The sequence below is a fragment of the Camelus dromedarius genome, chromosome 3 (genome assembly GCF_036321535.1).
Source record: "Camelus dromedarius isolate mCamDro1 chromosome 3, mCamDro1.pat, whole genome shotgun sequence".
Lineage (NCBI taxonomy): Eukaryota > Metazoa > Chordata > Mammalia > Artiodactyla > Camelidae > Camelus > Camelus dromedarius.
In genome coordinates, this window is record NC_087438.1 from 53,929,063 (window position 1) to 53,941,766 (window position 12,704).

General features: G+C 41.9%; 1 protein-coding gene across 2 annotated transcripts in view; it reads left to right on the plus strand.

The window, feature by feature from the left end:
• RASGRF2 (Ras protein specific guanine nucleotide releasing factor 2) overlaps positions 1–12,704 on the plus strand; it is a 208,538-nt gene that overhangs the window by 123,801 nt on the left and 72,033 nt on the right. For both annotated transcript variants that reach the window (XM_031447414.2, XM_031447421.2), the window contains exons 16-17: positions 825–950; positions 3,491–3,580. In XM_031447414.2, the coding sequence (XP_031303274.1) occupies positions 825–950; positions 3,491–3,580 (216 nt within the window). The remainder of the gene's footprint in view (positions 1–824; positions 951–3,490; positions 3,581–12,704) is intronic.

Genomic DNA, 12,704 nt, shown 5'->3' on the forward strand with positions numbered 1-12,704 from the left:
GTGGAAAGGGTGTAGTAATAGCCTAAATGTGACCCTGGAATTTTAACTCATGGAATGTTAGCTACAGTGAAGAGGCTCAATCTTAAAACCTCTCAATTGTTCTCTGTAAAATTTCCACTTGCTGACCTGTAGCTCTAGATCAGGGTTATCCAATAGAACACTCTGGGAGGATGGAAATGCTATTCAGGACTGTAGCCACTAGCCACGTGTGGCTACGGAGCACTTGAAATGTGGCCAGTGCAAGTGAGGAAGTGAAATAATCACTGAAATCTAGTTAGTTTTAATTTAAATTTACATAGCCACTTTTAGCCAGTGCTACCATACTGGACAGTGCAGTTCTAGACCCTTAGGATCCCCTAGAGCTTCTTGGGAGGAGGCTACAGTAGTAAATATTCAGAGTTGAATTGGTTTAAGGGAGCAACCCAAGCAAAGAACGAATGAAGCCCCCATTTGCATTTACAATCTGGAAAACTCCCTATTTTCACACTCCAAGGAGGCAGAAACGTTCTGGAGTGTGCGGAAGCTACTGCATATCTCGTTCTTGTTAACATCTGTTCTGTTGAACAGCAGGGGCTAGTAGGATCAGCCAGGCTCAGCAGGGTCAACAAGACACGGGTAGAGAAAACCCACAGTCCGATTTTGTGTCATGAGCATTCTGCCAGGAGGAATGACTCAGTCTCATGATAAAGTCCTTCAAAAAAAAAAGCAGGCTAATAGGAAATGCTTAATATCCATAACGATCTTTTGTGTTTCCATGCTTGATACTGACAAGAAGCTCCTGAGTTTACGGCCTGGTTGTTAAACTTCATGATGTTTTAAAGCAGCAGTCCTAGAGTCTGCGCCCGTGGACCGCGCAGGAGTGGAAGGCTCCCCAGCGGCAGATGCCACAGAACTTTCACCTTGCAGGTCGCCCTCGACCCCTCGGCACCTCCGCTACCGCCAGCCTGGAGGTGAGAGCTCAGAAGGGGACTCAGAAATGCACAAGTGAAAGATGGTTTCTAGGTTCTGAGTCTTTTGTCTTACTATTTCACTCCTCAAATATTTTTTAGTCTCAGTTATGAAAATTAATTGGAAGCAATTGTAGGACCAAATAGTGGAAAAATAAATGATAGATAGAGAATACGTCATTAGTGTAACCGATATTTATTTGACCTCATTATTGCATTGCACTTTGTGTAGGGTAACGTGAGTCAAGAAGCCTGTTCTTAAGCACTGAGTTAATTGAATTTTACCAGTATGTTCCCAGACTCTGATACCTTACCATGAATCCCAGGGGAGTCTGTATTAAATAGGCTCACCTGGGACAGCAAATGGGGGGGGACCTTATTAAGAAGACTATGTCAGCTGAAGTCACGTCCAGTTGCATGGGACCCCAGTCATCATTATTGCTAGTGGCAGAATCTGGTATATTTTCTATAGTTATAAAAATTATAAAATAGTACTCCATAATTTGTTTTAGAATATACCAAATGTTTTCTAATCGGGGGAAGAACAGTCAGAACAAAAGATAGAAATCTCTAATCTCCCCATTTCTCAAATAAATATATCCAAGTAACAGTTGTGTTTTTTGAAATATTTCCTTTTTTCTCCTTAAGCCAGTTGTTTCAAGCTGGAAGGGAAAATTATTCATTTATGAAACCAGATTCACCCCAAGGAACCCACATGAAATGTAGACGTTTTTTGATTCTCATACTCCTGCTCTAAGTAAGGCAGCTTAGCAAAAGGTAGAGTGTGTGGCTCCAAATGTTCATCTCATTTGTAGCCATAGCCACCTGATGGAAGCTGTTGTCATTGCCATCAGCTCCAAGAGAAGCTATTCTGGGTCAGGCTGTTGTCACAAGATTTGCTCTGACAGATATTAGTCCTTGGGAAGTGAACTGATTTCAAGCATCACAGTCAGTCATGGGTCATGGGTCAGTCTGGGTCACCCTGATGTTTGGGTGGTTCTGGTAAACCAAGGCGACAAGCTAGACTTCCCTGGCTTGTTACAGGACAACTATGGAATTAGCCAAATCTCTTTACTATTCTTAGAACCTGGCAGCTTCCTTGACCATTGCCACATGGACAGACTCCCCTGAGTTCAGAGTTTGGGGCCAAAGCCTGTGGAAGCAAAACTCTACCAAGGCAAGAGTGAAATGCTGTGCACTTGGTTACTCTTATTTGAGCTCTGTTTTATAGTCTCTTTTCATATGTTTATATTCATTTAAAATTTTAAAAATTTATATAAGCATCATTTGGAAATCCTCATCCCCCTTGTGGATTAACTGAGTCCTTTGTTTCTTCCCTGAGATGGCTAAATCTCAGGGACATAGGAGGGAAGCTGAAATCTATGGTAATATGGAGGATCCAAATGGGGACAGTATCACACGTTTTCTCACTGTGTAGCTGAGAGTTTGCCTGTTCATCTGTCTACTTGCCACCTTGTTCCACAGATGTTTTTAGGCTACTGCTGAAGGAGAGGGTGGAGCTGTTCTGTGCTCTCATGCTTGGACATATTAACAGCCCTTTGCTTCCCCTCTTACTTATTTTAAGCATGACTGTATAACTTTCTGGGAAAACAAATAAAAACCCTACAGATCAGAATCACAGTGAACTATTTTCACTAAAAGCCTGAGTGAGGAAAAACTGAGGTTGGCATCAGCATTATCAAGTGCTGTGTGTAAATATCTGAGAGGGACTGCAAGAAGGTTCTCAATGCTTCCTTTGATCTGAGTACCCATCCCCACTTCTCTTGTGTTTTGAGAAGAAAATCCTATCAGCAACATGTAGAATACTTTTTAAAAATATTTTTTATATTGCAATAAAATTTACACACCATAAGATTCACCCTTTTTAACTATTCAGTTTAGTGGTTTTTATATATTCACAAGGCTGCGCAGCCATAACCACTGTCTCATTCCAGAATATTTTCATCACTCCTTCTCACCCCCACCCAAAGAAACTTTTACCCATTAGCAGTCTCTCCCCATTCCCATTGTCCCCCCGCCCCTGGCAACACTAATTTACTTTCTGTCTCTATGGATTTACCTATTCTGGACTTTTTATATAAATGGAATCAGACCATATGTGACTTTTTTGTGACTTTCACTTAGCGTGATGTTTTCAAGGTTCCTTTATGTTGTAGTATGTAGCAGTACTTCATTCCTTTTTGTGGTGAAATAATATTCCCTTATATGGGAATTTTTGATTTGCTTTATCCATTCATCCGTTGATGGACGTTTGGTTGTTTCTACTTTTTGGCTGTTACGAACAGTGCTGCTGTGGATGTTCCTGTGTAAGTTTCTGTGTAGCCCAATGTTCTCATTTCTCTTGGGTCTGTACCTAATGTGGACTTGCTGATGCAGAATCTTGTTACTTGCCTATTAATAAGGACAGCACAGGGTATTTGGCCCAACCTTTCATCTGGTGCAGGGATGAAAATGAGAATTTTCATTACATAATGTTACCCATCTGCCTCACCATGCCATTTCCATTCTTTTTAAATAACCAGGACAGACGGCTGACAACTCCCACTGCTCTGTTTCGCCTGCTTCTGCTTTTGCAATTGCCACGGCTGCAGCAGGACACGGGAGTCCACCAGGTGAGTAGGGACGAGCAGCTGAGCAGAGATACTTGGCAGTTTCTAGTAAGTCAGCGGTCCTTGCCTGCCAGCATCTTGTGATCCACTGGGCAGCTTATTAAGAATGCAGATTCCTAACTCCCTATTCTTAGTCAGTGTGTCTTGATGTGAGACTGCCTTTTAAATAAGCACCTTTGGATGAGTCTCACGCAGGTGGTCTGTGGATGACACTTCTGAGAACTTCTGTAACCGAGAAGGATGTGTTATTTCCCTCATGTTGTTTTCTGGAGTTATTTAACCTTTTTAGCTAAATTATCAAGTACACATGTTTCCCTTTTAATTGAGTACAGTGCTAAAAGCATATGCAAGGTGGGAGGGAAGGCTTGGGGAGGGGGTGGGAAGCGGGGAGGGACCTATTGCTTTAGCTGACTCATAATTCATTTCCAGTAGTTCCGTGATGCTTTCTGAGCTGCTGTCAGTTAATTTTCAGGGTAAAGAAGTACTTAAAATAAAAGCATGGTATTTTAAATAGTTGAAAACGTATATTCATTATCTCTGTCCTCTTCTCTTATGTGCAAGGAGGACAGTACGTTAAAATAAACTTGCACGTGGTTTAAGCAGCCTTGTTGCTGTATCTTCACCAAATCTAACTCTGTGGTTTCTGGGAGTGATGGTGTATTTTGTTAATTAGCCATTGCTCACCTACCACAAAGAAAGCCATTTCCAAACCCTATGAGCCTATATTCAACAATAAATAGCAACTGGTAGGTACTGTCTGTGTGGATTCTTTCTAAATTGAGGTAAGAACAAAGAGATAGTCTAAAATGAATATGAATTACCATAATAATTACATATAGACCCAATATGAATGGAAAATCTTTGCAGATTGACTACATTCCACATCTTCAGTATTTTACCACACACAATTCATTGGATGTGGTAGGCAAACTGGGGATGTTCTTTGCCCCCAATATTCCCAAAACCTTCTCCCAAATTCCATCAGTATAACACAGTACTGCCTATAATGGTAATAATATTGATGTCATCTCAATCCAGTTGGCTTCTACTGTTGCCTACATGTTATGATAATAAAGATTTCTTTGATGAAATGATAAAGGAGTCTTCCCTACACTTTCGGCAGAGTTAATGATCAACTATGATTTGCCAAGACCTTGTCCTGTCTTTTGTTCTCACAAGCTAGTCTGTCTTTGGAAAAAGTGAAGTACAGAGCTTCCTCACATGTTTCTTAATTTAAATATGTTTTGTGAGGGGAAATAGTTTTTAGGCTAATTCGAGATGAACCCATTTCCCCATTTGCTGGAGGCTCAGTAAGGGAAGGTACCTTTTCTCACCTGAGACTGTAGCAGAGTTCTAATGGAGAATGGCTTTCTGACTTTGGCTTGTCCACGCATAAGGGGCTAGAAGATAAAGTAACCACAACAGCCAAGTCTTCCTCACTAACCGAGCACTGCTGCTGCTTCTGCTGCCTGCAGCTTCCTGCTTCTCCCCTGCAGCTAACAGCCTAGGAAGAAAGCTCTCCTCGGTGAGCCGGCGGAGGAGGGGCTGACTGCCGGCAGCCAGTGCTGCTAGGTGCAGGGGAGCATGACCCTCCTCTTCTGTTACACTGCTGTGGATGTTGCCTCTACTGTGGTCTGGAGCCACATAATTTAATTTTAAACACAAATGGAATAAAGGAGGCATTTGGCAGTGTCTGTGGCCCCACTGCCAAGGCAACAGGTTGTACAGGGGTCAGTGTCAGTGGCTAAGGGTGGTAAGAAAGGGTCTCTTTTGGAGTGGGGATCATTACACCCCTGGGGCTCAGCTGTTCTATGGAACTGGCCCCACAGGAGAGTCTGCCCGCCTGGGAGAACTTGGCAGAAGGGCTCGGGTTCATAGGTCACCAGGAAAGGTGGATATGGAGCAGAAAGAGAGGAAATACTGAGAAGATGATTTGGACTTCTTGGCTGGTCAGGGAGAGCATGGTGCTGTCCAGAGAAGGTCTCGACCCAGACAGACAGGTGCTCGAAGGGAGGGAGTGCTAGGTAGTGGTTCACTCCCAAACTAGACTTTGTACCCACTCTTGGAATGAGGAATTGCTGACCCAGAGGCGCCCTAGAAATGGAAAGCTGCAAAGGCAAGCAGGAGGCAGGGTTGTGTAGACAAGTGAATGCCTCATGCCCTTGTCGGTCTTTCCGGGCCTCCTGACTTTATGGCTGCAATGTGGGCTGGGCCCACCTGGCGGTGCCGCTCTGCTGTGTGGCTCGTAACAGGAAGCAAGGTGCCGCCCAGCCAAGCCATGGGGTCTGCGGAGTGGGCTTCCGTGTTTCAGGCTCCCTCCTGCTTTAATCTTCTCCCCCTTCCCTGCTCCCAAGCTCTATGTCCATCAAAATACACAGGAATCTGGCCACTCTGGGTTAGAACTGTCGATTCGTAATTATGCTTTCAAATGTTCTCTCCAGGCATTTTCGTGTAAGCCATTTCTTTTTAACGATTGCTGGGAAGGTATTTTTACTGCCATAAAAGGAATTTAAATTTAGCAAGAGGATGGGCAGAAAATTTTCTTTGCAAAGAGGCCAAACAAGATTTGTGTGCCTGGCCATGAAGGCAGAGAAAGCTGACTTATTTGTGGAGGGTGGCCTAGGATCTGCTCAGGATCACTGGTCCTGCCACTCACGTCTGAGCCTGCCTAATTTCCACACACACTGGAAAAGCTTGGATTTTTTTCCCCTTTGGTTTCTTTTAGAACCTAAAGCCTGCCCTTTCCAAAGATGGTTAAGTCTCTTCCTTCCCTGTCATGCCTCCTGATGTGTAGACCCATAGTAGGAATTCTGCTGGAGAGGAAGGAAAGCCTGATCTGTGGGTACCATGTGACACTAAGCTAATTCTTGTTAACTTCACATTGTGATGATTTCACAGGTTATTTAGTGCTTGCCTCCTGATTGGCAGCCAAGTAACATTAGGCCCACTGGTGGGTGGAGTCAAGATTTGTGGGGCCTAACACGAACACGATTTACCTCAAGGTAAAGAATACAAAATTACAAATACAAAGCTTTAGAGCACCTCCCAGGGCTCTGGAAGAGGCCAATACACATTGAGAAACTCTGGCATAAGCGTCATTGGCTTCCTTGTAAATCTGCTTATGAGTCTAGTCCTGATAATTCTTGGAATCAGAGTAGCCATAGTGGGACCAGTGATCATCAATCAGTCAAATAAGTGCCTTTTTCTATGGTGGAGCTTTAATTCTATACAAGGTTGAGACAAAAAACAATCAATGGGGACTTACAAGCCACCACAGTGGTTGAAATGTATTTTCAAGCATCTGCTCAAATTTAGGAGCTCTGCATTAAAGTAGAATTAAAATGTGTGCATTTCAGATGGCTGCTGACACAGGGAATCTGCAGGTGCAGTTTGGATTATAGTTGTAATATGAATAGAAATGCAAATCCAATGAATACACTTATCAGGGCATAGCATGGTGCTTACTATACACCTGAAGCTCTGGGATTAATTACATAATTTATAAAATGATCTAAAATGAAGTATGAAAATGTGAGGTGGGTTATTTTTATGAGAGTAGAAATAACGGCAGTGGAGGTAGTACAAGCAGCTCTTGATTATCTGTGAGCAGATTATATGTTTCACCATTCTGTGCAAGTCAAAGTAAATTAACAAAGTAGAGGAATGGTTGACTGCATTTATAGGAAAATTAATGGCACAGTTACAGTTGCTTAGAGAAATAGCAAGTTCTTTTTTGGTGGTGACTTGATACTTGTGAAATAGGTAATTCATAATCTGTTTTCTCCTTTGTCAAACCACTCAGGCTTGTGTAGCTAATAGTAGATCTGAGCTAGGTGGAAATTGGGCTTGGACCCACTTTTTAAAATACTGATACGTCCCACCCCCAGAGAGTCTGATTTGATTGGGCTGGGTACCTCCAGGGCGTCCAGACTTTTTAAGTTCCTTAGGTGATACTAATGTGGAGCCAAGGCGGGGAGCCACTGCATTAGGTGGAGAAGGTATATTTGTTTCTCCTCTGGTTGCAGCACTCCTGCTGGAAGTATCCTAGTTTGAGACGTATTTTCCATAGGTTTTTTGACCCCCAAAATATATCAGAACCATTGTTTTCATTAGTTTATCAAAGATAGCTAGTTGAAGTTTGGCGGACAGAATGCATCTCATTTATATTTTTTAATGAAAACATTATTATCACTATTAATGAAAAACAGAGAGCTTTGGCAGACCAAATTTAAAGTAACAATGACTCCAAGTTTTACTTTTAGTTATTTATTTTTAAATGTCATGTGTATAACATTGTATTTCAACTTCTGTGCTCACTACTGCGTGCTCACCATGGGAAGTTTAGTTTTCATTAGTCACCGTGCAGCTGACCCCCTTTACACATTTCACCCTCCTCCATGTCCCTTTTCCCTTGGTAACCATTACTCTGTTCTCTATACCTGTGTATTCGATTTTGTTCGGTTTGGTTTGGTTGTTTATTTTATTTTTTATATTCTTCATATGAGTGAAAACATACAGTATTTATCTTTCTCCATCTGACTTATTTCGCTTAGCGTAATACCCTCAAAGTCCATCCACGTTGTTGTAAATGGCAAGATTTCATCTTTTTTTTTTTTTAGGGCTCAGTAGTATTGCATTGTGTACATATACCACATCTTTATCCATTCATGCATTGATGGGCACAAGGTTGTTTCCATATCTAGGCTATTGTAAATAATGCTACGATGAACATAGGGGTGCATATATCCCTCTGAATTAGGGTCTTCATTTTCTTTGGATAATTACTCAGAAGTGGAATAGCTGGGTTGTATAGTAGTTCTAGTCTTAATTTTTTGAGGACTCTCCACATTGTTTTCATTTTTTTCTTTTTAAAGACCTGATGCTGTTGCACATCTAATAGACTACAGAGTAGTGTAAACATAACTTTTATATGCACTGGGAAACCAAAAAAATTGTATGACTTACTTTATTGCAACATCTGCTTTAATGTGCTGGTCTGGAACAAAACTCACGATATCTCCAAGGTATGCCTGTAGTATAATTTGAAATCAGGGAGTATGATACCTCCAGCTTTGCTCATTTTTCTTAGGATTGCTTTGGTTATTTGGGGTCTTTTGTGGTTCTGTATACATTTTAGGATTTTTTGTTCTAATTTTGTGAAAAATGTCATTGGGATTTTGGTAGAGATTGCACTGAATCTGTAGATTAGTTAACATGGACATTTAAACAATGTTCAACAATTGTTGGAAGAAATTGAAGAAGACACAAAGAAATGGAAAATTATTCTGTGCTCATGAGTTCCAGTCTTATTTTGTAGACACACACACATACACACATGTGGACTGGGATTAAAATTTTGGAACTGAGAAGTTACATCTTAACTAGTACGAGCCTTCAGAGCAGCTAGGAATGCTCATGTCAGCGGATCATTGCATTCTCTTCCTGGGGGGATCATTGCATTCTCTCCCTGGAAAGATGCCCCACAGCAAGCTAGATCATGTGGAGCGCCTCTTCTGCCCATGATGTGTTTTTGCTAATGCCTTCCAAGCAGACCCAGATCCTTGTTCCAACTGGCCTGGGCACCCTCTTTCCTGACCGTGTTGCATTGCCAAGTTCTCCTCTTTGTGCTGCCCTTTCCTGAACTCCATGCAGACCATTCTCCTCTATTACTGTCTCTCCTCAGCAAAGGTACAATATAGTTGACTATACCTTTTCACTTTTTTGATTTGCTCATATTGCTTAATTGCTACTTGACTGCAATACAGTTTCATCCAGTTCAGGGCCAGGCAGGTAACTGAAAGGCGGGACTGGAGGGCTGATACCACATGGAAAGGAGGCAGCCACTGCTCAGCGCCCCTTGGTTTTCCGCATGACAGAATACAGACTAGGGCTGTCAGGTCTGTTTTCTTTCTTCCTTTTCTTTTTTTAAAGAGAAACCAGAAATCTGGGTATTTATGTGAAGTCTCCTATTTTTAAATGTTGTAAGTGAATTCATATTCTTTAAAAAATACTGTCTAGGCCAAGCACAACACTTCTGGGGACCACATTTGGCCGTGAGCCGCTAGTATGTGACCTCAGATTTACTGTAACCACTTACAGCTGGAGTTGTGGGTTGATACAGATAAGAGTCCCGGAGACACACCTAAATACCAAGAATAGACTCCTGAATCTCCCCAGTCCTCCCTCCCCGTAACTATTTGCTGTTCCTTTGTCTGGGCTGTTTTAAAGGAAGTCCGTCTCTTCACGTCCACTGTGGCTTGACTACTTTTGCTTTCACAGGATAATCTTTTTTTTTCTTTTTCTCTCTCTCTTTTTTTCTTTTTTTGGAGGAGGATGGAGGTGAATAGAGGTTATTTATTTATTTATTTATTTATTTATTTATTTATTTATTTATTTATTTTAATGGAGGTACTGGGGATTGAACCCAGGACCTTATGCATGCTAAGCATGCACTCTACCACAAGCTATACCTTCACCCTCACAGTATAATTTTATCTCAGAGATCTGGAGGATGCCTCATTGTCACCCCCCCTACCATGGAAGGGATTTCCGGGACTGTCTTTCTCTGTGTTATTTTATGGATTCTGAAGCAAGCCTGAGACCCAGAGTGATGGAGGCCCAGCCCAGGTTCTCACAGGGACTGAGAATGAGATTCACATCTGTCCACTACCAAACTGCCTCTTTCTTTGCCCTGATATTGCCTCTTAATCCCACATTTACTTCAAAAAGAACAAGATTTGGGGAAACTTAAATTACGTAATTTTGTTACTGACTCTTGATCTTATCTTTGTCTGCAGCACACCCGTTTCTTTCCATCTTCTTTCCACCTCTGTGTCCCCCTGGCAATCACCTGACAGACACAGCAATATGGGAATACCAGAAAGATGAGCCCGGGTGAAACTAGTCATCTGCGCGTAGATTCTTACTTGGCTGGCAGCTGGCATCCAGGGACCTGGGATTTCTTTCACAGGATGCAAAAGCTTGGGCCTTAGTACAATGATATAACCTGGTCAGAGGAAGCATTTATTTCTGTATTGAGTAATTGGATTAAATTTGCAGCAAGATATTGATTACCATACATTACGCTAATGTCACATATATACCCCACTGTCTGTTTTTGTTTGTTTGTTTTTTTGTTTGTTTTCATGATTTGTGAGAACACTCAGCTCTGTTTTTAAATAGTTTATCTGTTTTTATTGAGTGAACTTATAAGAAAGGCACAGGATATGGGCTTTTTCCAGTGTTGTTTGTCTTACCATCATTTGTAGCCTGCGGCTTCACAAGTGCTAGGAAGACCCGAAGAGGCGCTTGATAACGTATAATTTATCAATTGTGAATTCATCGTAATTGTGGATAAGTTTTGCAGAGGACCTTCCAAAGCTGCATCTACATCTGGCAAACCTCTGTCCTCTGCTGCCCTTTTGGGTGTTTCTGTATGCAGGTTGAGTGGTTGCACGCATTATCAACATGACAATGGCGACAATAAAGTTGCGTAATTCTGTAGGATATACTGTGTACCAAACAGTATTCTAAGCTTTACATGTGTTAACTGATATGTGAAGTGGATACTGTTATTACACTCTTTTTCTAGTAGAGGAAATTGAGACACAGATAATTAAATAAATCACCAAAAGTCACATAGGTAGTAAGTGGCAGATTTGAATCCTGTCATCTGGCTAATGAAAAGAAGGGCCACAGGATCTGTCACCAGTCCCACCTTCTGCCTTACGCACATAAGGCAGAGCCGGAACGTCATTCTCTGGGTTTCTGCGGTATTTTGTTTGCAGAAGGGCATGAGCGTTTCTGGTGAGTGGTCTGGTGGTTTGAAAAATGTGTCTACAAATGCTTTCATAGTCCATTGTTCAAGAAGTGAGGCTTAATTTCTCTCTCTCTCTTTTTTTTAATATGTGGGAAGGACTTAGTAAGTTGATTCTAACAAAATTAAGCAGAAGTGATCATGTGTGACTTTGGAGCTTAGGTCATCAGTAGGCATAGTGGCCTCTGTCTTGGTCAGTCTCTCTCTTGGATCACTTGTTCTGGGGGAAACAAGCTTCTGTGTCATGAGGAGAAGCCCGTGAGACCGGCAAGAAACTAGAAAGTATGCCTCCTGCCAATAGCCTCATGTGTGAGCTTGGAAGTGAACCCTCCAGTCCCAGTTGAGTCTTCAGATGACTGCAGCCCTGGTGGACATCCGGCTTGCAACCTCATGAGACATCCTGAGTCAGAGCCATATAGCTGAGCCACTTCCAGAATCTTGTCCTAGAGAAGCTGTGCAGTAATAAATATTTGTAAGCTTTAGGGCAATTTGTTGTGTGGCAATAGCTAGCTACTACAGGAGGTATCCTGGTAGCCAGTAAACCTTGGCTAAATTATTCATAATCAAATTGAGTTGAGGGAGCATATTTTCATTTTGGAAAGAGAAGCATGTCAGGGCTATTCCTGTGGGACAAAGCACCCTGAGCTTATTCCTTGAAAAATATTTTAAAAGGGAGAGAATATGTCCAAAATAAACATGTAGCTTAAATCTACCTTCTATTTCAAAATCTCTAAACAGTCTTTCTCTTTTCCCTTCCCCAGTCGTGCTCAGAATTGAATAGACTGATTTTTCTACTGTTTGAGAGCAGAGAACAGTTTGATTTGAACACAACTGTTGCTTAGCAATAGGAAGGAACTTAATGGCTCTAGTCTCTTCTGCAAAGTGAGAGGAGCCTCCCTGTGTAGCTATTGTCTGTCTATAATGCTGAATATCCAGTTGTAATTACCATTTTAAGAAGAAATTGAAGCTGGCTTGTGTGACACATTGCACTTAGCCTAGTATCTCAGCTACCCAGGGGGTTGGACTGTCCCAGTTTGAGGTCCGTTTGCAGAAAATCTGGTCTCCTGGCATCGTAGGGCATTTAGAAGTCTAAGACAAAGCTCTAAAGAAGCTAGTACATTCCCTGTTGGTAGGTGGTTTGTATTTCCTTAACAATGACTTTGTGATTCTGGGAATGAAAACTTGGATCTTGAAATGTTGTGACTAGGGGAGGGGCTGTGGTGAGTGGGTATTCCAGAGAAATTTGGGGGAATAAGAGGGAATGGGAAGTCTAGCTGCCACTGACCTTACTACCCAGTTCTGTTGGAAAGG